The sequence below is a fragment of the Triturus cristatus genome, chromosome 9 (assembly GCF_964204655.1).
Source record: "Triturus cristatus chromosome 9, aTriCri1.1, whole genome shotgun sequence".
Classification (NCBI taxonomy): domain Eukaryota; kingdom Metazoa; phylum Chordata; class Amphibia; order Caudata; family Salamandridae; genus Triturus; species Triturus cristatus.
In genome coordinates, this window is record NC_140592.1 from 413,124,862 (window position 1) to 413,146,380 (window position 21,519).

At 44.8% G+C, this 21,519-nt stretch overlaps 1 protein-coding gene across 1 annotated transcript in view; it reads left to right on the forward strand.

The window, feature by feature from the left end:
* Positions 1–14,790: 14,790 nt before the first annotated feature.
* LOC146798062 (olfactomedin-4-like) overlaps positions 14,791–21,519 on the forward strand; it is a 29,960-nt gene continuing 23,231 nt past the window's right edge. The window contains exon 1 of the mRNA XM_085625285.1: positions 14,791–14,939. Coding sequence (XP_085481411.1) covers positions 14,895–14,939 — 45 coding nt within the window. The 5' untranslated portion in view covers positions 14,791–14,894. The remainder of the gene's footprint in view (positions 14,940–21,519) is intronic.

The following is a 21,519-nucleotide window of genomic DNA, read 5'->3' on the forward strand; positions in this document are numbered from 1 at the left end:
TAGGTTCCAGACTAATCTCAATCCACCTCTGCAGTTCTAGTTTTACTGCCTCTCTTAGGGAGGGGGTGAGTTTGCCTATGGAGAACCTGTCCCTTTCTTTTCTTGGACGGGGGTACAGGGCTGCTCCCCTGGCTGATTTTAACTTTTTGACCTCTAGTTGTTACCTTTTGCCTAGTAGAAATGTCACTTGCCTTAGGGGTGTCAATAGACTCTGACTCAAGTACCAAATTAAACTGCTCGTTCGTCGGTGGTGAAATAAGTTTGGAATTAATGTACTTTACAGGGTCGGGCGTTGTGAGCTGGGTTGGGAGCGTTGAGGTTCTAGAGACAGTCTGCGCTCAGAAAGAGCCATTTCATGAATAAGAGCAGACTCAGCCCTTAATAAGAAGGTATCCAGTGTCCCCACAACCCCCTGTCCTGTTAGTGACTTGCCTTTGCTCATTGTTTTCTGAGCCATGTACCTGTATTCACATTTATTACAACAACTACGTTATGTCCTCATACCTTGCTGTTACAGTCCAAACAAGGGTCCATTAGAAGTCCACTGGATCAAAAGGTGACAATAACGTGGCCCAGCCCGGCCTCTTCTGGCCTCTGACGGGTGCAGACGAGCCCCCACTTGACCCGGGAAAGCCTGCACTCGTCCCGTGCTGCGGGACCCATGTAGGCACTTTATGAGCCTCCAGGCACGAATTGACGGTGGCGGAGGCTTCTGGGGCTTGAAGTTCACTGGCCCCACCCGGAGTTCAAAGAATCGGGCTCCCGCGCTGCCGGACCCGTGTAGGCACTTTATGCGCCTCCAGGCGCAGGATGACGGTGACGGCAACGGCTGCGAGAGCGGAGGCTTCTGGGGGTTGAAGTTCAATGCCCCCACCCGGAGTTCAAAGAAAGGGGCTTACACGCTGCGGGACCCGTGTAGGCAATTTATGTACCTCCAGGCGTGGGATGATGGTGGCGGCAACGGCTGCAAGAGCGTAGGCTTCTGGGGGTTGAAGTTCACTGCCCCCACCCGGAGTTCAAAGAAACAGGCATATGTCTGAAGAAACCAAGGAATTTTGTCACTCCTGTGTCACCTGCTAAGCCAGTGGTAAGTCAGGTGGCACTTCAAAGGCCCCCTTAATTCCACTCCCAGTGGTTGGGGTTCCCTTTGAAAGGGTATGGATGCACATTGTTGGTCCCGTAAACCTTCCAACAGCATCTGGATATAGTTTCATACTAGTGGTGGTGGACCACGCCACTAGATATCCAGAAGCCATTCCCCTTAGGCCCACACAGCTCCTGTGGTGGCTAGGTCCCTCCTGGGAATCTTTTCCAGGGTGGGCTTCCCTAAGGAGGTCTTAACTGACAGAGGTACCAACTTCATGTCAAGATACATCACTGCAATGTGGAAAGAGTGTGGAGTAAGCTATACGTTTACCACACCCTACCACCCACAATGCAATGGGCTTGTTCAAAGGTTACCAGGTTGGACTTGACCAATCTGTGGGGGAGTTCTTGAGATGTATTAGTTATCTGGACAGTACTGGGATACAGCTAAAGTTAAAAATACCTTAATGTATACCATGGGGTATCCCTTATTTTGTGGAATCTTAGGTGTGATTAAAAGTAAACTTCAAACTAAGAAGAGTCAGCCTTTCTAACTAAAAGGGATGGGGTAGAATGCACCAAACACAAAAAAAATCCCTTCTGTACAAATCAAATCTATGTGTAGCCCACACTTATATTTCTGTAACCCTGTAAGGATGTACAACACATGTTTCCAATTATTTCTGATGATGGTATTACCCCAGTGTGTATATTTGATTGCAATTCTGTCAATAATAATTCTACTGGTCAGTTAAGACATGTCACGTGACATAGCTTTTAGCACATACACATTGGATCTTAAGTGACCAGTGAGATTATTATTGACAGAATTACAATCAATAAGGACTCCTTGCCTATTGAGAGGTCCTGGTACAAATATATGCACTGGGATAATATCATCATCATAAATAATTGGATTGCAGATTACAGATTGTGGTACTGAAAATTCTGGCCCCGTGTTATAAACATCGTCGTAACATGACGATTTTGGTATCAGCAGACCGAGAATGATTAGAATACTGTGCACAAACATTTTCGTCATATTCGGGTGACGAAATCACCCTGAAATCAGAGTTTCCGTCCTGTTTCCTCAGTCTCCATTGAACGGCAGCCATTTTGTGGTTGCCCTCACATAGGCCAATGACTAATGCCAAAAACGAGTCTGAAGGACACATACACCTTTAGTGACTCCTCTGTGTCCTGGGCAAGCTGACTCCACTGCCTGAAGCCAAACCTGTTCGGCCAGTTCCTTTCCCAGTGGCCGAATGTGATTAGTATCAAGGCACAACATATCATAAAACCTTTCATCACACACAAACCATGCCTAATCTTACACACACCTGTCCCTGTTTCTTACTTTATGACTTGCTTTACGAGGAGGAGGTGTCCGTTTTTATTGGGGTCCGTCGATATCTGATGAAAGTACTGAGCCTTGCCAGGTAATTGATTGAGGGCTGGACAAACTGAAATATGGGCTTGTCATCATGACTCCGCTTTTTCTTTGTAGTGAAAATATGTGAATAGTCAACTGTAAAATAAGGAATGTTTGCCTAAAGCATAATATTTTGTATAAAAGAGAAGGCTGGCTTTGTAAGTTTGAGCAGTCTCCTGAGAATATACACCGTGTTGTACTTCTAGGATACCTGTTACTGGTTGCAGCCAATAAATACGATCTTTGACTTCACCAAGAAGACTCTGTGTTTCTGTAGTCTGAAACAGGAAAAACTCAAAGTCTTAGGGTGTGTTCCCTGGCACCGCTGGGTTTTTCAGAACCCAGTACTTCAGTTGGTGCCCAATGTGGGGCGATTTCAGCGGTACCGGTCCAAGCCAGAGGTTCGTGAGGAGCTTCGTGTGAAAATTCTAGAGGAAGGCCGCCACTTCATCGACCCCTGTATGTCGACGTGGTCCGAAAGTCTTTGCTGCGAGGTTCCCCGCTTCCCGACGGCTACGAAGGACTGCTGCCCTGACTATCGCCCTGTTTTGGACCCTTGATGATTGGTAGAGCGAAACGATAGACGAGTCTTCTGGTGACGTCATCGATACCTCAGTTAAGTATAAGTGGAGCGTCTCCCAGTCCTTAATTTGGTTCTTAGTTTGGTATCCCCTTGGGATCTTTGATTTGGAACTTGCAAGTACCAAAGCCGAGGGACTCGTGTATTCACAAGACTATCGTATTCGATAATCCTGTGAAGTTTGAAGCTAGACTAGAGAGCGAAGATGCCTGGTCTTAGCAGACTTGGAAATTTGTTTTGTCTTGGTGGTAATAGGGATTCCCGATTGGAGGACTCGTGTCCGGTTCCTCCGATTGGAACTCCAACCTATGAACTATATGTGAAACATGGCGTAGGCCCCATCACATATAATGAAGTATGGATCCGATACACCAGGAAAGATGGTGCTTTCAAATGGCCCCAATATGGTAGTTTTGACACAGAGATTCTGGATAATCTGGAGGTTAGACTTTTTAAGAAGAAAGCCCGGCCGGTGAAGTTTGACTCTGCCTATGGCGTAAGGAAGCCAAACAGAAGGAAATTAAATTAGCAAAGAGAAATAAGAGAGAAAAGGGTATCTTGATAATGCAAGCTGCTATGCAGTTTAAAGATAATGAAGAAGAACAGATAAGTGAGCAGTTGCACAGGCAACGTAAAATGGTGATCGATAAATGTTATCCAGTTTTGCCGCTTCTTCAACAAGATGCAGCGAAAGAAATTGAGAAAGATCCTTTAATGTCACACTTGTTGAGTTCGCCACCCCCTTATGCGCAGAGTGCTACAGCACCTCCGCAACCTTTAGTTGTGCAACCTCCGGTTATTGTGCCTCAGGTTCTTCCGCAGCCGCCAGCTCCTCTTCAGTTGGCTCCTACTCCTATGGCGCAGCCCCCTCAAGGGCCGCCAACTTTGCCACCTGCTTCATCTGTACTTCCTATGACTTTGTCTGCTACATCGACTGCCTCTTCTAGTGTTCTTCCTGATGCTGCCTCTGCGTCTGCCTTGTCTCCCTCTGTTTTTCCTCCTGTCATTTTGTCAACTTCTCCTTCTATCCGACAGAGAATGACTGATACTGTTGCTAGCATTATATTTCCTCTCTTCGGGTCAGCTGGTGTGACCCCTGATTCGGAGCATAAGCAGTCGCGTAGTCAATTGCCTAATTCTCGAGAGAGAGAAATGTTTGACCATATGGCGCGTAAATGGGTTACTTTCCCTTTTAAATATAATGTGGAGTCTGTTATGGATGTTTTCCGTCAATGGGAAGCACCGAAACAAAGATACGTTTTTGAGAAATTGTGTGCTTTCCTTTGTGAGGATTTGGAGGATAATGAGTTAGAAACAAATCCGCCTGATTTGTGCCGTGTACGGTTTGAGTTTTCAAAAGGTACGATTGTGGGTTCCGATGTTGAGAAAGCAGTTGCGACGTTGTTGTCCTTTAGGAATAAGGATCCTTCCCAGTCACTGTTTGAACATGACTCCTCTGTTAAGAAAAAAGTGAGACAGTACCCAATGAGAGAAGTCCCTCCAGTATGGAAGGACGCCGTTGCGGCTGATGCCATTAATAACATTGGTGCTATGCCAGCTCATTTTCAGCGTGTTTGGGTGCATGTTCCTTGGAAGCGAGCTGAAGTTTTAGCCCTTAAGCAGACTTTGCCTGACCCCCGTAAAAACCCTGCAGGGTATTATAAGGAATTATCACAGACTGCAGACTCATGCATTATGAATTTAGCCGACATAGACATGTTATTTGGGAATGTTGTTCCACAGCCTTTGTGGAGATTGATTCGCCATGCGATCATGCGCAAGAGTTAGGGGACTCATGGGCTAATATTAGTACTGCAAATGATAGACAAGTTGGTGGTGCCAAGCCTGAGCCTTTGGTAGCAGAACTTCCTGCTAGGATCATTACTTACATGAAGACTTTAATGCCTGCGATGCGTGTGAATTGGGATAAATTGTCTGCGTGTAAGCAGAAGAAAGATGAAACAGTGTCTGATTTCTTCACCAGGTTTGAAGAAACGTTTATCGACCACAGTGGTCAAGACATGAGTACAGAAGGTGGTCAACGGTTGTTCGTTGACAAGTTTGTGCACAATTTGCTTCCCGAGCTGTGTAAGAAATTGAAAGATTCAGAGAGTTCTTGGGCTGTTTCCTCTTCAGCACAAATATTGGCTACTGCACAGTACTACGAAAATAGGGATAAAGATGAGAAGGATAGAGCAGACAAGAAAACCAAAGAATTAAAGACGAAGGTTCTTTTACAACAGGCGTATCCGCCACGTGGTGGTCAGAGTAACTATCAGCAACCTCAACAGTTTCAGAGAAACTCGCAAAGGCTCGAGTATTCCCAACCACGTGTTCCTGTAGGTCCCAATCAGTGTTCATATTGTAAAGAAGAGGGTCATTTCAAGTATAGTTGTCCTATTTTGTTACAGCGTACGAATGGTGCTTCTGGCGCAAGAGGTCGAGGTGTTCAACAAGCTCCTAGAGGTAGAGGACGTGGAAGTTTACCCGAGAACAAGCATTCCCTTCCGCCTCAGAATTCAATGAATAGTTTTGACCAGCAAAATAACGCGTCTGGTAGGACGGCTCAGTACTATGCTGACGACTACTATGCAGAAGATGAGAATATCGAAGGTAATGATTGCTAGGACAGCCATAGACAAAGAGAGGGAGTTGTTTCAGTTCCAGTAGATCAGAGTGGACCATATGTTAAGGTGATTACATCAGGTGTGTCAGAGCCTTTTCTGTTGGATACTGGTGCTAACAAGAGTTATATTATGCACTCAAAACTCCCTGGCGCACCTTTGTCTGGCAAGATGAATGTTTCAGTAGGTTTTTCTGGCGCCCCGGTTAGGAACCCGATTTCTAGTCCTATGTCCCTTTCTGTTGGACCTTGTGAATTGGAAGCACCCCTTATTCTAACGACAGGTTGTGGTGAAAACTTGTTAAGATTGGATTTGTTGAAAAGATTGTATGCGACATTATATTGTTCTCCTTCAGGAGTACAACTTACACTGGGTAGGAAAGTGATCTCTCCAATGTATTTGTCGAAGGATAAACTTCCGACAGAATTGTCGTTTCTTCCTGATATTCTTTGGGCTACTGGTCCTAATGATGTGGGTCTTTTGGAAATACCGCCATATGTTGTGACATTGAAAGTCGATGTTAAATTGCCACGCATTCCCCAATACAAGATCTCTAGTGAAGGTGAAAAGGCGTTGCTAGCGATCATTTATGATTTGATTGAAAAAGATGTAATTGAAGAGACAAGAGGCAACGTTTGTAATAGTCCTGTTCTGCCTGTTTTGAAACGTACTGACCCTTCTCAGCCACCTGTTTACAGGTTCGTGATTGATTTTAGAGAGGTTAATAAAATAGTTGTGCCACAGTTTCCAGTTGTTCCTGATATCACTGCCCTATTGGCTATGATTCCAGCTTCTGCCACCTGGTTCTCGGTGATTGACTTGAAGAATGCTTTCTTCAGCATCCCGATTGCCGAGGAGAGCAGGGATATTTTTGGCTTCAGTTTAGGAGGCCGAAGCTTCCGTTTCAAACGCGCTCCTCAAGGCTACTGTGAAAGTCCATCGATATATAGTCAGGCCTTAAAAACACAGCTTGATGCAATTGTTTTACCTGATGGCGCTACCCTTATTCAATATGTCGATGATTTGCTCATCGCTGCAGATACTGAAGAGATTTGTAAAAAAGCCACCTTGTCGTTGTTGCGTCATTTGTCTGATTTACATCACAAAGTGTCTCTTTCAAAATTGCAATATTGTCGACAAGAAGTGACCTACTTAGGTCATCTCTTATCGAAGGAGGCAAGGAAACTGACCCCGAAAGAATTCAGACAATTGCAAAATTGAGTGTGCCAAGGACACAGAGAGAAGTACGTGCTTTCTTGGGCATTACGTCATACTGCAGACAGTGGATACCTAATTTTTCTTTGCTGGCCAAACCTTTGGTAGCATTGACTTGTAAAGATACACCGAATCCCGTTCCGTGGTCTGAAGATTGTCAGAAAAGTTTTTCCGAATTGCGTGATGCATTATGTTCGGCTCCTGTGTTGGGTACCCCCGACTACAGTAAGCCCTTTACACTGTATGTCCATGAGAAAGAGGGTTGTGCATTATCAGTGCTAACACAGTCTTTTGGAGACAAGCAGTGTCCATGCGCGTATTTTTTGTCGACTTTGGACCCGGTAGCTAAAGCATTGCCGAGTTGCTTGAGAGCCACAGCGGCAGCAGCTGTTTCTATTAGACAGTCTGCTGGGTTAGTGATGAATATTATGCTGATTGTGATGGTTCCACACGCAGTGGACACGTTGTTAAACAGGACCAAGACACAGCACTTAACTAGTGCTCGATTGTCAGGTTACGAGTTGACACTGTTAGCGAGTCATGTGCACATAAAGAGATGCAATACGTTGAATCCAGCCACGTTATTGCCAATTTCAGTAGAGACAGATGATGTGGAACAGCATGATTGTTTTCTCAGGACAGAAGAAGAAACGAAAGGGAGAGTAGATCTTAAAGATACTCCTCTTGTAAAGTGTGATGGTACCTTATGGGTGGATGGTTCATGCTTTAAGCTTCCGAATGGTGATACGACTGCAGCATATGCTGTCACGACTTTGCATACGATTGTTGAAGCTGCACGTATACCACATAATTCAGCTCAAGCAGCAGAGTTGATTGCACTTACGAGAGCGTGTGTGTTATCAAAAGGATTGAAAGTGACCATATATACCGACAGCCAGTATGCGTTTGGTGTGGCTCATAGTTTTGGACGATTGTGGAAAGAACGTGGGTTCCTGACTTCGCATGGAGCTAAGATTCAGCATGGTCAGTTGGTGAATGAGCTTCTTGAGTCACTGACCTTGCCATTACAAGTTGCGATTGTGAAATGCAGTGCACACAAGAAGGTGACTGATGATGTTGGTCGTGGTAATGCATTTGCTGACGAGATTGCAAAAGAAACAGCAAAAGATGTGATGAATCGAATGTATGTTGCAGGCGCTGCAAGATGGGTTGGTGACGTTTGAATGTGTGAAGATACGATAGAGAGTGTGAAGTCTCTTCAAGCTGAAGCTTCAGAGAAAGAGTTGAGTGTGTGGAGAGAAAGTACGGGTAAATTGGATGAAAATGGTTGTTGGGTTGACCTGTCAGAACATCAGCGATGGTTGTTACCCGATGCGTATGTGCTTGCAGTGGTGACAATGGCTCATGGAATGGCCCATATCAGTGTGAAAGGGATTTGTAAGTTGTTGACTCCAGTATGGCAAAATGCTGGAATTCCTAAATGTGCAGAGAATGTGGTCAAGAATTGCATGGTGTGTCTGAAATACAATCCTGGTAGGGGAACCCCAACTCCAGCTGGTCATTTTGCGCCTCCAACGTATCCGTTCGAGGTTTTGCAGCTAGATTTCATCCACATGGAAAGGTGCAACAATTTGAAATACGTACTCGTTGTTGTTTGTGCCTTTTCAAGATGGGTAGAAGCATATCCCTTAAAAGACAACACTGCCTTATCCACAGCTAAAGCCCTTGCCAAAGAATTCTTCCCTAGGTTTGGAATGCCGAGAATGGTCTGGAGTGATAATGGGAGTGAATTTGTGGGTCGCGTGATGAAAAAAGTATGTGAGGGGCTAGGTATTCAGCAGAAATTCCATGCTGCAAATCACCCCCAATCAGCTGGACTAGTAGAGTGCTATAATGGCACGCTCAAATTGAAGTTGGCAAAAATACAAGCGAGCTCTGGTCTTAAATGGCCTGACGCTCTGCCTTTAGCACTCCTATCAACAAGAATGACTGTGCATTCGCGAGTGGGACTTAGTCCCTATGAAATTGTGTTCGGCCGCCCGGCGAACATATGGGGAGTGCCAAGGCCGACAAAATTCAGTGAGATAGAACACCCTGTACTGCTTGATTATCTGTATGAATTGACGGCTAAATTGCATGTTTTACACCAACAGGTTCACGATACTCTGCCTCAGGTCTCTGAAACTCCAGGACATCTTATCGATCCTGGATCATGGGTGCTGGTCAAAAATTTCAGGCGGACAAACAATAACCAGCCCCGTTGGACCGGCCCCCATCTCGTCCTTCTCTCAACAAGATCAGCTGTTCGAGTGGAAGGGAAAAAGAACTGGATCCACGGCGTACACTGCAAGAGAGTCCCTTTACCTCTACCGTACGACCGGTGGGTCCAGGAGGGGATCGCAGACTCTGAGACTGAGACTGTGCCTCGTTTTCTGCCTTTTAGTGATGCACGTGTAAAAGGAACACTTTCTGAACAAGAAAGTGACAATATTTTGCAAGAAGCTGTGCCACCGTCAATTCGATTGAACACTACAGAGCCTGAACTCTTGTTCCAGAACCAGACAGTACCTGGAAAAAGCCGTTACAATTTGAGGCCGAGAACTATGGACAAATAAAAATTATTTTCTTTGCTATTTTTGAAAGTGCAGCTCTCTCATCTGAGAAACGTTCTTATTTTTGTTCTTCGAACCGCCATCCGGGTTCAGGTGTAGGGTCGTGGTTGCCCAAGTCTTTGGAGTGCAGCTGAAGACGTTAGGTCGACAGTTCTGGTCGGTCCAAGGGAGTTGCCCTGGACTGACAGAAGCATTCCTTAGCATAGAACACCCTACCACCACGAGCAGCAATTAGAGAGGATGGAGTTTTTCGAGAATGAGAGACCTGCCAAACATATGGACTTTAAAGCCAGAATGTGTATAATGATGACAAAGAAACGATTTTTGATATTATGTATTTTCATGTTGCTTAGTGTGATGACGTTTTTGATAGGATATGTTTTATTCTCTTTTCAAGTGACATTTGCACCCACTACACAGCCCATACCTCCTTCTACTGTTTCCTCACATTCTTTTTACCCTCTGCCTGAACACGAGTCCGCTAGAAGATTAGAATTTGTCAATAATTCATTCGTTCAGCTTCTACACCAACACCAATTAGTAGTGAACACAACTAACTGTTGGGTGTGTGGTCTTATGCCTCATACTACTGATAAAGATATCCCTTATCTGGTCCTGCCTTTCAGCCATAATGGTTCTGTGTGGGCATATAGAACGATATTCATATACGCTCATGAAGCCAACCCCCTACATTCTGTGAAAGATAATGCTAAGAATAGTGCTTTAGTTAAAGGTATAGTAGATATGATTAGGGAAGATATTTCCTATGAGACTATCCCGAGAGATGAGACACTAGCATATATTGGATGGAACATAACAGGATATGGAGTTACTCTGAGTGAGAACCAGCAAGCAAAGAGATCCTCCCCGATTTAGATTGTACCCCATCAGGGCCATCTATGTCTGCAAGGTAATGGCAAGAATCCCAGAGCGCAGTTAGGGAAAAGTATCTGCACTGAAACATATGTTTTTGCGTCTCAGACTTCCCCTTCGTTCTTAGCAGCTAAGGGTACCTATTTCATCTGCCATAATAGAGCCTATACATGGTTGCCCCCTGACTTCTCAGGCACATGCTTTGTTTCGTTCCTGTTGCCTCCCACCTACACGGCCACGGCAGATTACCATAAGACAAGGATAGTTAGAGGTGTCATCAGTAAAGAAGACACTACAGGACAAAAATTTGGAGATTTCGTAAAGGGTTTTCTGCCGTTTTGGGGGCCTATGGTTAACAGCAGGAACATAAGGCAATTGACAAGGGTGGTTGAATCCACGGTAGATGAAACCGCCGGTGCCCTTAGTAATTTGACTGCTGAGCTCCAGTCGGATCGCCTTTTGACTCTTCAGAACAGGGTCGCATTAGACGTCATACTTGCAGACCGAGGTGGGGTATGTAAAGTGATCCAATCAAGTTGTTGTGTTTTCATTCCAGATAACGCTCCGACAGTTTACCAGGCCATTTCCAAACTGCATAAGATCTCCGAATCTATTCACGTGGATAAAGGAGATTGATGATTGATGGGGTGGTTCTGGGAACTGATATCCGCCTGGGGATGGAAAATTCTGATAGTCATTGGGATGATCTTAGCCATTCTTTTCCTGTTCTGTCTGCGTGTACAGTGTGCTCCTGCAATATGTGGCCTCTGTGCTACATCGTGTGTAAGGAAACCTGTATCAAGAGACGAGCTAACTAATAGGATGATGCTACAGCAACATCTCAACGACTTTATGAATATAGACCTGGACTCAGACCTAGACTCAGATTAACGTGAGTATAGGTTATTGCCTATGTAAGGGCAAAAGGAGGGTCTGTGGTACTGAAAATTCTGGCCTCGTGTTATAAACATCGTCGTATCATGATGATTTTGGTATCAGCAGACCGAGAATGATTAGAATACTGTGCACAAACATTTTCGTCATATTCGGGTGACGAAATCACCCTGAAATCTGAGTTTCCGTCCTGTTTCCTCGGTCTCCATTGAACGGCAGCCATTTTGTGGTTGCCCTCACATAGGCCAATGACTAATGCCAAAAACGAGTCTGAAGGACACATACATCTTTAGTGACTCCTTTGTGACCTGGGCAAGCTGACTCCACTGCCTGAAGCCAAACCTGTTCGGCCAGTTCCTTTCCCAGTGGCCGAATGTGATTAGTATCAAGGCACAACATATCATAAAACCTTTCATCACACACAAACCATGCCTAATCTTACACACACCTGTCCTTGTTTCTTACTTTATGACTTGCTTTACGAGGAGGAGGTGCCCGTTTTTATTGGGGGTCCGTCGATATCTGATGAAAGTACTGAGCCTTGCCAGGTAATTGATTGAGGGCTGGACAAACTGAAATATGGGCTTGTCATCATGACTCCGCTTTTTCTTTGTAGTGAAAATATGTGAATAGTCAACTGTAAAATAAGGAATGTTTGCCTAAAGCATAATATTTTGTATAAAAGAGTAGGCTGGCTTTGTAAGTTTCAGCAGTCTCCTGAGAATAAACACCGTGTTGTACTTCTAGGATACCTGTTACTGGTTGCAGCCAATAAATACGATCTTTGACTTCACCAAGAAGACTCTGTGTTTCTGTAGTCTGAAACAGGAAGAACTCGAAGTCTTAGGGTGTGTTCCCTGGCACCGCTGGGTTTTTCAGAACCCAGTACTTCAAGATATGCATTTAAAGAAGCCATGAAAAACCAATGATTAGAATTGAGAGAAGCGATTGATTATACTTGCATCAGAATATTAAGATTTACGAAGTGCTGGTGGCAATTGAATCAAGCCACCTGACCTCTGCTGGGAGGGATTTTTCATATTAAGATTGAGAATATATGATTTTAGTGTGAAAACGTTTTTATATACATATTTGTCCTGAAGAAAGTGGGGGATCAACTGCAGGTACCATCGAAATGCCACATCGACAGACATTGTTTTAGAGAAAGTGATTTTTAACACAAAGATCAAGGACTAAATGTTATTACTTTTCGTAATAAGGATTATTTTTGTTGTCTTTATTTTCCTTGCGAATTCCTTGTGTCAAATGTGGATGGATGTAACAACCAGGATGAGACTGTCTATGGATGTGATGATTAATGAAAATATGATTTTATGATGCACACATTGTATATAATACTTGTTTTATAACAGTGTAGTACACTGAGTTTTTTAATTGTGTATTCTTGAATATTGACATGTTACTATATTTAAATCTTGGTGACAACAATAAAAAAGTATGACATTTTTAATAAGGAGATAAAGCAAGATTTCGTTTTATTTACTATTGATGTAAACATATGTTTGGTGCATCCTTACTGGGTTATAGAGATATGTGTTGGTTACACATAGATTTGATTAGCACAGAAGGGAATTTTTTGCCTTTTGTGATTAAAAGCAAACAAATTATTGGATGTCTAGGGGTACCATAATCCCACCATCCTTAGCAAGCACCAACATTTTCTGCCCGCTCAAAATGCCAGAAAGTTGCTCACGGGCATTCCTCAGGGCTATCAAAGGACTTCAGGTTTTTACTCTGCATTCTGAGGCTGGAACTCCTGGTTCTATAATGTGAAAAGAAGTCCCAGAATGGCAAGTAAGAACCTGTAATGAACGAGTTGATCAAGTACACATTTCAGAAACTTGAAAGCTCTGCTGTCCTAGGTGCTAACGGGCAGATTTACAAGCCCCTTGTGCCTCATTTACGCCGCCGTTGCGTCACTTTTGTGACGCAGCGGCGGCGCAAATCCTGCGCCATGGTGCGGGGTACTTACAACGTGGCGCATCTGGGAGATGCGTCATGTTGTAAAGCCCTGCGCCACATGTAGGCGTTCCTGCGCAGGGGGAGGCGTTCCGGCGCAGGAACGCCTCCTAAAAGTGGCTGAGTGAAATCTACAAGATTTCACTCAGTCACTTTTAGGCCCATGCTGTGTCAAAACCCTGCGCCTGCCTGAAGCAGGCGTAAGGATTGACGCAGCATTAGCAAGATAGGGCCCCCCAGAGCATTGCTGGAGCTGTGTCGTGCTTGCGACGCAAGTCCAGCAATGCGCCACGTTTACGGTACAGATGCGTCACGCATCTGGGCCGTTTTTGCTCCATGGTGCGCCGCATTGTAAATGCGGCACATCCATGTTGGCGGAGCTGTAGCGCACATTAACTGGCGCATCCCTGCTGTTATACAGGGATGCGCCAGTTATTGTAAATATGCCCCTATGATTGTTGAAGCAGCGGGTCAATGTGTGTGATGAGACACGTGAAAAGAAACCTGATGTGCAGGTGCTCCTCTTACCGAGCCCAGGCTAGACATCTGGCTCCATATTTATCATTTGTTCATGCAGCCCAATGCAGCAAGCCAACTTGCTGCGCTGCGTGAAAGGTAAAGGTCAGGAATGTGCAGTATTTAACATTAAATGGCACATTCCTGTCCTTACCTAGCGCTGGAGCACTTTTTGCTGCCTAGTGCAAATGCAAACACCCTTACGTCATGGTGCAAGTGTGTCTGTGTTGTAGGCAAGATTGTTTTCGTGCAGGAAGGGCCACCTTCCTGCACATAAACAATCCAGAAAGACATTTTCCTCTTTCTATGTGTGCTGTAGAATGCGTGCAGCACACGTAAAAAGAGGAAATATGATGATATTTCTCCTGATTACGCCTCATCTGAGGAGGCGTAGCATTTTGATTCCCAGGCCTACCACTAATGGTAAATCTAAGAGTGCACCAAAATCCACTGGTGGGTGCGTGAGAACACCCACACTCCACACATGGAACGCCTCCCTGGGGCAGAGTGCCGCAAGGCAGCGATTTCCACTTGTGTCATGAAAGTGGCCTTGCGTGGCTTGATAAATCTCCCTTAGGTTTTGCGTCCCCCTTGCGTGGCACAAGGGCGACACAAAACCTTCATAAATCTGACCCGCGGTTGCTTGCCATGCCTTACCATAAACAGTGCCTATACATGCCGCACGTGCCGCACAGCAAGGGTTACCAACAGTCACTGTTGGCATTTAAGCCTGCAAATGTGCTCCTGCGAGTTAAGCATATTACAATAAATAATGTAACAAAACAATGTCCTGGGGGGAAATTCCAGCATCTTGTAACTCAGTCACCAATGTTTGCAGAAGGGGGTGGGTGTGGAAGGAGAGAGAGGCTTTGATTGAGGACGTGCAACTCCTCCAGAAATGCCCCAGGCCTGATCCCCTCAGGGCAGGGCTGCTTTATCTCTTTTACAGGAAGGGGTATTTCTTAACCTGTGTTTGCACGAGACTTACTCAAGAGAGCTATTTTTTTCTGTCTCTAGAGGGATATTTTAGCACACCCTTCCTGGACAGAAAGGGCTATAAAAGGGGCGAGTGATGCGTGAAGCGGGGCAGAGCGAGTCCGAGGGCAGTTTGGGTGCTCAAGATGCTGCCATACCTTCTCGTCGTGTTCCTCCTTCAAAGACTTGCCGTGAGTATTACTCAATCTAGGGCGCCGTGCACCTTCACGTGCGTTACTTCCAAGCATTACACGTTTCTCGGCTCTTTCCACTTTCACCCTGGTCCTATATCTTTGATTGCAGCCTTCATTCGAATGCACTTTCCGGAGCTATCGTGTTTCTTTATCATGCCTAAGTATACCCTGTCTGTATAGGATACTCACAGCTGTATATTTGAATATAGGCGCTCACCTTTTATTCAGACTGGTATTTTCGCATCTCCGCGCCTGAGGTACTATTTTTAAGTGCGTTCCCCGTTCGCTCGCGGGAGCTCGAGGACACTTCTGTTGCAGTCAGGCGGGGCTGTTGGTGAGATAGCTCCTTTGGTTAATGCGCCTGCTCGAGAGATCTGTGTGCAATCGACAGCTTTGCTTCACGCTCTTCATCCGTACCAAGCCTGCCATGCCTCCAAGATAGACAACATTAATATTTCCCTGACAGTGCCCCCTGGCATTTTCAGTTCGTAGCGACTGACTAGCAGGTTTTATTTTTAGAAACCTTACTTCCCGCTTAAAGCTCAAGAATGCAACTAAGGGGCATATTAACAAGCCAGGCGATAAAATTACCGCCGCTTTAGCGGCAGAAAACTGCCGCTAAAACGGCGATAATGGGCTTGATAATATGCTCTTTGGAATTCCAATTGAAGCCCATGTTAGATGTCCTTCACATCTAACATGGGCTTCAATTGGAATTCCATAGAGCATATTATCAAGCCCATTATCGCCGTTTTGGCGGCAGTTTTCTGCCGCTAAAGCGGCGATAATTTTATCGCCAGGCTTGTTAATATGCCCTATAATTTTTTAGGAACACAGAGGTCGCGCTGTATTTGGGATTCTTTCAAGATTTTGAACATACTTTAAAATGGCTTTGGATACCAATGCTGCCCAGCTACTTTGATGCGCTATGATAGCCTTTGGGCATATCTACAAGGCGGCGATATAAAATGATCGCTGCTTTTGCGTCCGTTTTTGGCCGAAAAGCGGCGATAATTTTATCGCTATATTAGTAAGGTCACGCTAACGCGTGAAACCTTGCCTTAGCGCCTGAATTCCTAACGTGCATCTCTAATGAGATGTAAAGTGGGCGTTCCTCCCCAGGATAACGGGAGAAATGTCACTAAGCGACATTTCTCCTATTATCAAGCCTCACGCAAAGCAGCATAGCGACAGGAAAAGTAACAATAACCTCTGTTATCACTACTTTCCTTACTCCTGCTTTGAAACTGACTTAGCCATGATATCCTATGGAAGGTGGATATCATGGCTAAGTATGTGAGGCCCTATCAGCAACCTATCGCCAAACTTCGTGGGATTATCGCAGGGTTTCCAGCGATAATCTCACGTTTGGCAGTTAGCGCTAGGATTTTTATCGCTTTTGAGAAAAGCGTTGCTAATAGCACGCTATCTCAGCGATAAAAATCCACGCTAGCTGGCGATAATTATCCTAGCGCTAAGTGCGCTTAGCGATAATTATCGCCGGTTGTTGCTGATATGCCCCCTTGTTCGTTAACGGTGCCATTTACACCCTCTTCAATCTATTGTATTAAAAGTGTGTTTTTTCACTGATACATGTTTTTTTCACGATTGACTTTTTATTTTTATTTTGCTACATCTGAGAACCTGAAATCTGGTGCTAGTTTGGGGGTGAACAAAATGTAAATTGTGGTAATAACCTTGAACTCTCGATGTATTTATGTCTTTTATAAACCACTCGTCAACAGGGCGTTGGACACTGGATGTTAAATCCAGTGGTGGCTCCTTAGCTAAGGCAGAGGAGCGTCGTCTCACTGCTTTTCAGCAGTGTAAATAAAGGAAAAATCAAATTATAATAACTCAATGTTATTATCATTTAATTTTTTCCTGCTGTGGCAACTTTGCGTGTGGGTCTGCTCTACTCGCAGAGCTGGGGTAGGAGTGGTGGGCACTCTGTAAGTGCGCATGAATGTTTTGCCATCCGTCTCAGGCTGGACAAACAGTCATGTGCACTTTGCATGTTCTCCACCCAGGCTATATTACTACTTGGGTGGAGAACATGCCCAGGCTCCCAGTCCTCTGTAAGCGCCGAACCACGGGGCTCAGACCAATTACAACGCTGCATTGCAGCATTGTGATTGACTTAGGGCAGCCTGGGTGCTTCCAGTTCCGGCCGGACGCAGAGAGACAACGTAGGAGAGATGTGGCAAGGAGGTCATTTTCTTTTTCTTTTTCTTGTAACATATTTTGGATGGTTTTAACATGGAGGCTTATGAGAGGATAACAATGTGCTCATTGGTTAATTTGGGCCGGGGTTTGACATTACTCAGCACTGGAAATACATTTTTAACAAAGGCACTTATGACAGTCACCACATGGTAGCGTCATCTTTCAATTTTTGAGGGAGAAAATCAATTTAACGACTGAGGGCCTTATTTACAAGCCCTTGAACTACCCTTACCTCACTTTTTCCATGTTAAAAATGATGCAAAAGTGGCTCAAAAGGCTTGTAAATCTGCCCCTAAGGAGCTAATTTACAAGCCTCTTTCACCATTTTTGCATCATTTGTAACATGGGAAAAGTGATGTACAGGTGGCGCAATGGGCTTGTAAATAAGACCCTAAATACAGACTTCAAAAGTAATTCCAGCGCACCCGGGCCATTCTTAATGCTATGATGAACTGAAATTTACAAAGCGGAACATTGAGAGGACTGTGATGTTAAATAGGAAGCGTTTATACTTGTATGTGCCAGTGCTGGAAATTTCAATCGGTAGTGTACGTTACAGCGGCCCCCTGACCTATTCCTTCTGCCCTGGCACTTGTTTATTTCCAAATTAAGTACTGAATGTGCTGCTATGGTGAAAACACCTAGGCTGGGAGAAAGCTGTGGTGCAGTGTGGTGCATATGATAGTGGCGGGGCACGGTGTCTTCCAGTGTAAAAAGAAGTATAAACTAACCTGTGTTTTACGATTGGTGGAGAGCTTAGCTTCATGCAGGGCTTTAGGTGGGATGAAAAAAAACAGAGGGGTCTCTCAAAGGGGCGTGGCCGATGTAATAAAGGGCGTGGCTTAAAATCAGTAAGCAAAGAATCTGTCATTAACATAGTGTCCCGCCTTGCTTGACTGGTATTTTGCCGATTCTGTCACTGCATCCAGATATATAGTACAACACCTGCAAGAAGCCAGGACTATTGGCTTTGTCAGTGGTTGTTCCTTGCATAAGCTAAATAAGCAACAACTATGGCGTTGTATGTTATACTGAACATGCTTCAGTTCTGAAATGATGAGACTCTGAAAGAACTATAACGAGTCCCGTTAAAGATGCATCACAGGCAGTGAAGGGTGGTACTGCAGAAGTTAAGATATGTTTTTCACCCTGAGGATGGGGGCAAAAATGGAGAGCCCGATAGGGGCCCGTCTTAGCATCAGCTTTTAAGAACTGTCGGTGCTGAGCACCGGCAGGACCCGGCCCACTTAAACACTTGGCTTCGTGTAATATATCACCTCGCTTTGGGTATGTCAATCAATCTGATTAAGGATCATCGTGGGTTACACGGTACGGCCTCAGATCAAATGCTTCCTGCCCTGCCATTCAGGGAGTTGTATATCATCAGAGGGACAGATATCTCACCTCTGCTTGTTCCACGATGCAGGCGTACAGTATTAAAAGTGCTGTATTACGGAAAGGGTTCCGGGAGTTCACTAGGTATTTGCGCCAGTGTCTGTGCTCTTATTGTACCTTCAGATTACAATTGGGGCCGTCGACATGTCTTGCACTTGAAAAAATCGTGCCCCCAGGCTTGCTTTGTTTTCAGTTTTCAGCAGTGTGATGAGTGATGTGAGAGCAGATATGGCATGACCTTTAACCCAGGGTCAAATTACTGAGCGGTTTTTGGCACAATTATCATCAGCAGGAGTTACAGAATATATAAGGATTGCCGGGAGCCTGTAAATATACCACAACGTCCATTCAAAGGGCCCATCTAGTAAAACAAATTTATGTTTGCAAGAAGACATTTATTTACCACTAGGTGTCACCAGAATGCAAGGAATTGCATGGAAATGGCGTTTTTTAAAAGTTATTTTGTGATAAGAATTTCACACAGAAAAACAATGGGGCATATGTACAAGCTCCTATCGCCACCACAACTTCACTTTTACAGACGATGTGGTGGCGATAGGGGCTGCGCGCTTAGTGATGCCATGTACATAAGGCACCCTTTAACGCTATGGTTAGCGTGACAGGGGTGTGCTGTGGGTGTTGTGGTGGGCGTTCCACCGCAACATCCATTGTATTTGACACTGCCCCTTATGGACAAGGGTGGCGTACATAGGACGCAGCACAAAAATTATGACCAGGAAAACCCTTGTCTTAAGTTGGCCAAATGAGGAGAAATGCATTATTTCTCCTCGTTTTTACTTTTTCCATGTGTGCTACCTTGGGCAGCACACATGGAAAAAGCAAAATGCCATGGTTTGTTTATGTACAGGAAAGGACGTACATAAACAAACCTTTGAAAAAAACGCAATTTTGTCTCTTTCATGTGTGCTGCATGAAGCAGCACACATGAAAGTGACAGAATGGCATTTTAGGATTGTTTATGTGCAGGAAGGGACACCTTGAAACCCTTCAGGGGTGATATGTTAGCGCTTTACAAATACGAAGTATTATTGTTATTTTGAGGCCATATTCCTGGTATTTATTAATTTCCCTGGTATTTTACACAGTGACTCCACCTAAATTTAAGTTGAGTCAAACACAACAGGAGAGCTACTGGGGATCTTGTAATCTTGATTCGGCCAGTTACTCCCATTACCAACGGAATTTGGATTACCGGGGACCTCATAGTGAGGCCCAAAGAGGGTCCAGCAGGACTGGCGGGTTGAGGAAGAACAATAACTGCACTGCACCTTGCAGACTGAGGCACTGGGCACGCCCACTTCCTTCTTCACATGAGGGGACGTAGGAGGGTCTTGTCTTTGTGTTGACGTGGCACTCTTCGTGACAACCATGATAGCAGTATGCACAGGAAATCTCGAGACAGGTATAACACTGGTAAAATGGTGCAGAAAGTGTGTTTTCTATTTGCCTATGTATATATTTAAATATCCAACACACACTCAAATATGCAACTTCTCAGGTAAGCTATAATGAATGTTAGCTATTTGTGGCTTACACTTTTTATGTTAACATTAAAAATAAAAAAAGGACTGACTATGTCGTCCGAGTTAAAATGGCATTTTCTGCCAGTAATTGTATCCTCTTCTCGGTATATGATGTGTGCCTCTGCCAAAAAACGGATTTTTCCATTACAGTGGATTTGAGAAATACAGGACACACTCTCAGGGCACAAACAGTAGCTGACTTCAAGCAGCAAGGCAATGGATACAACTCTGCAGGCTGCAGGAGCAAGCCAACGTAAAAACACAATGCTAGAATCTTCACAAGAAAACAGTTCTATTGAGATATCTAACTCAAGAGGTATTGAAGACGGATAAGGACTTCTTGGAGCACGCATTCTAGACATTTATTTTATGTTAAAATATTCATGGCTTTGTCCCAGAGTTGTTTTTGTTTCCTATACTGAAATAGTGTGCCAGCATTTGAAACAAAATTCACTATTATCATTAAAATTGCAAAAAGGTGCCCTGCAACTGGCTCATGCATGGCATACCCTGCGGCTTTTGGCTGATGACTTGGCTTTGGTGCTCCCAGATATTGACCAAGCATTTGATTCAGCACATTGGTCCTACCTGTGGCAAGTGCTCCGAAAACTAGGGTTGGGCTCTGGAGTTACTCAATAGGTTCACTTAGTCTAATCTGCTCGAAATGCTTAGGTACGATCAGGGGGGTGATCTCCAGCATCGGATTGGTAATGCGGGCACTCGGGCAATGCCCGAGGGGCTGGTATCCAAATTCATGCTGTGGGTTGCTTTTTTGAGCAGCCTGGGGGGCCGATTTGGGTGTTGTCTGCATTGTTCGATGCCGCGAGCGGCCCAGTGGGTGCCTGAGAGGCCTTTCTGGAGGTAGATGGGCGTCCATTACCTCCCTTTTATCAACAGGCAGAGGTGTCACTTCCTTTCTCTCGCTGGGCCGGCCCATTAATATATGCATATTGAGCGGGGGCAGGGGGCATGAGCAAAAGTGACCTCACTTGTTTTCGTGTGTATTACCAGTGTAAACTGATCTGTGCATATTTTGCCGAAGCAGTGTTTTGCGGAAAGGCATTATGCTAATGTGGGCCACTTTTTTTTTAGCATGCCTGGGCCGATTTTTAATTCCAATCCAACCCTGGTGATCTCTGCTCCATTCCAGTTATACAGCGGCACCAGACAGGGATGCCCTCTGTCAGCACTTTTGTTTGCGGTTACCATGGACCCATGAGTGGAGACCCTGTGCAGCAAGATGCTAACCATGTAGTCTCCCTTTATGGTGATGATGCTCTAGTATATCTTCGACAACCGGCCTATTTGGCACCCATTCTACTCAGAGTTATGCAGGCATTTGGAGAGATCTTGGTCGTTCGGATTAACCGGGATAAATCTAAGCTATTTCCCCTGGGAGGGCTGACCGGGGT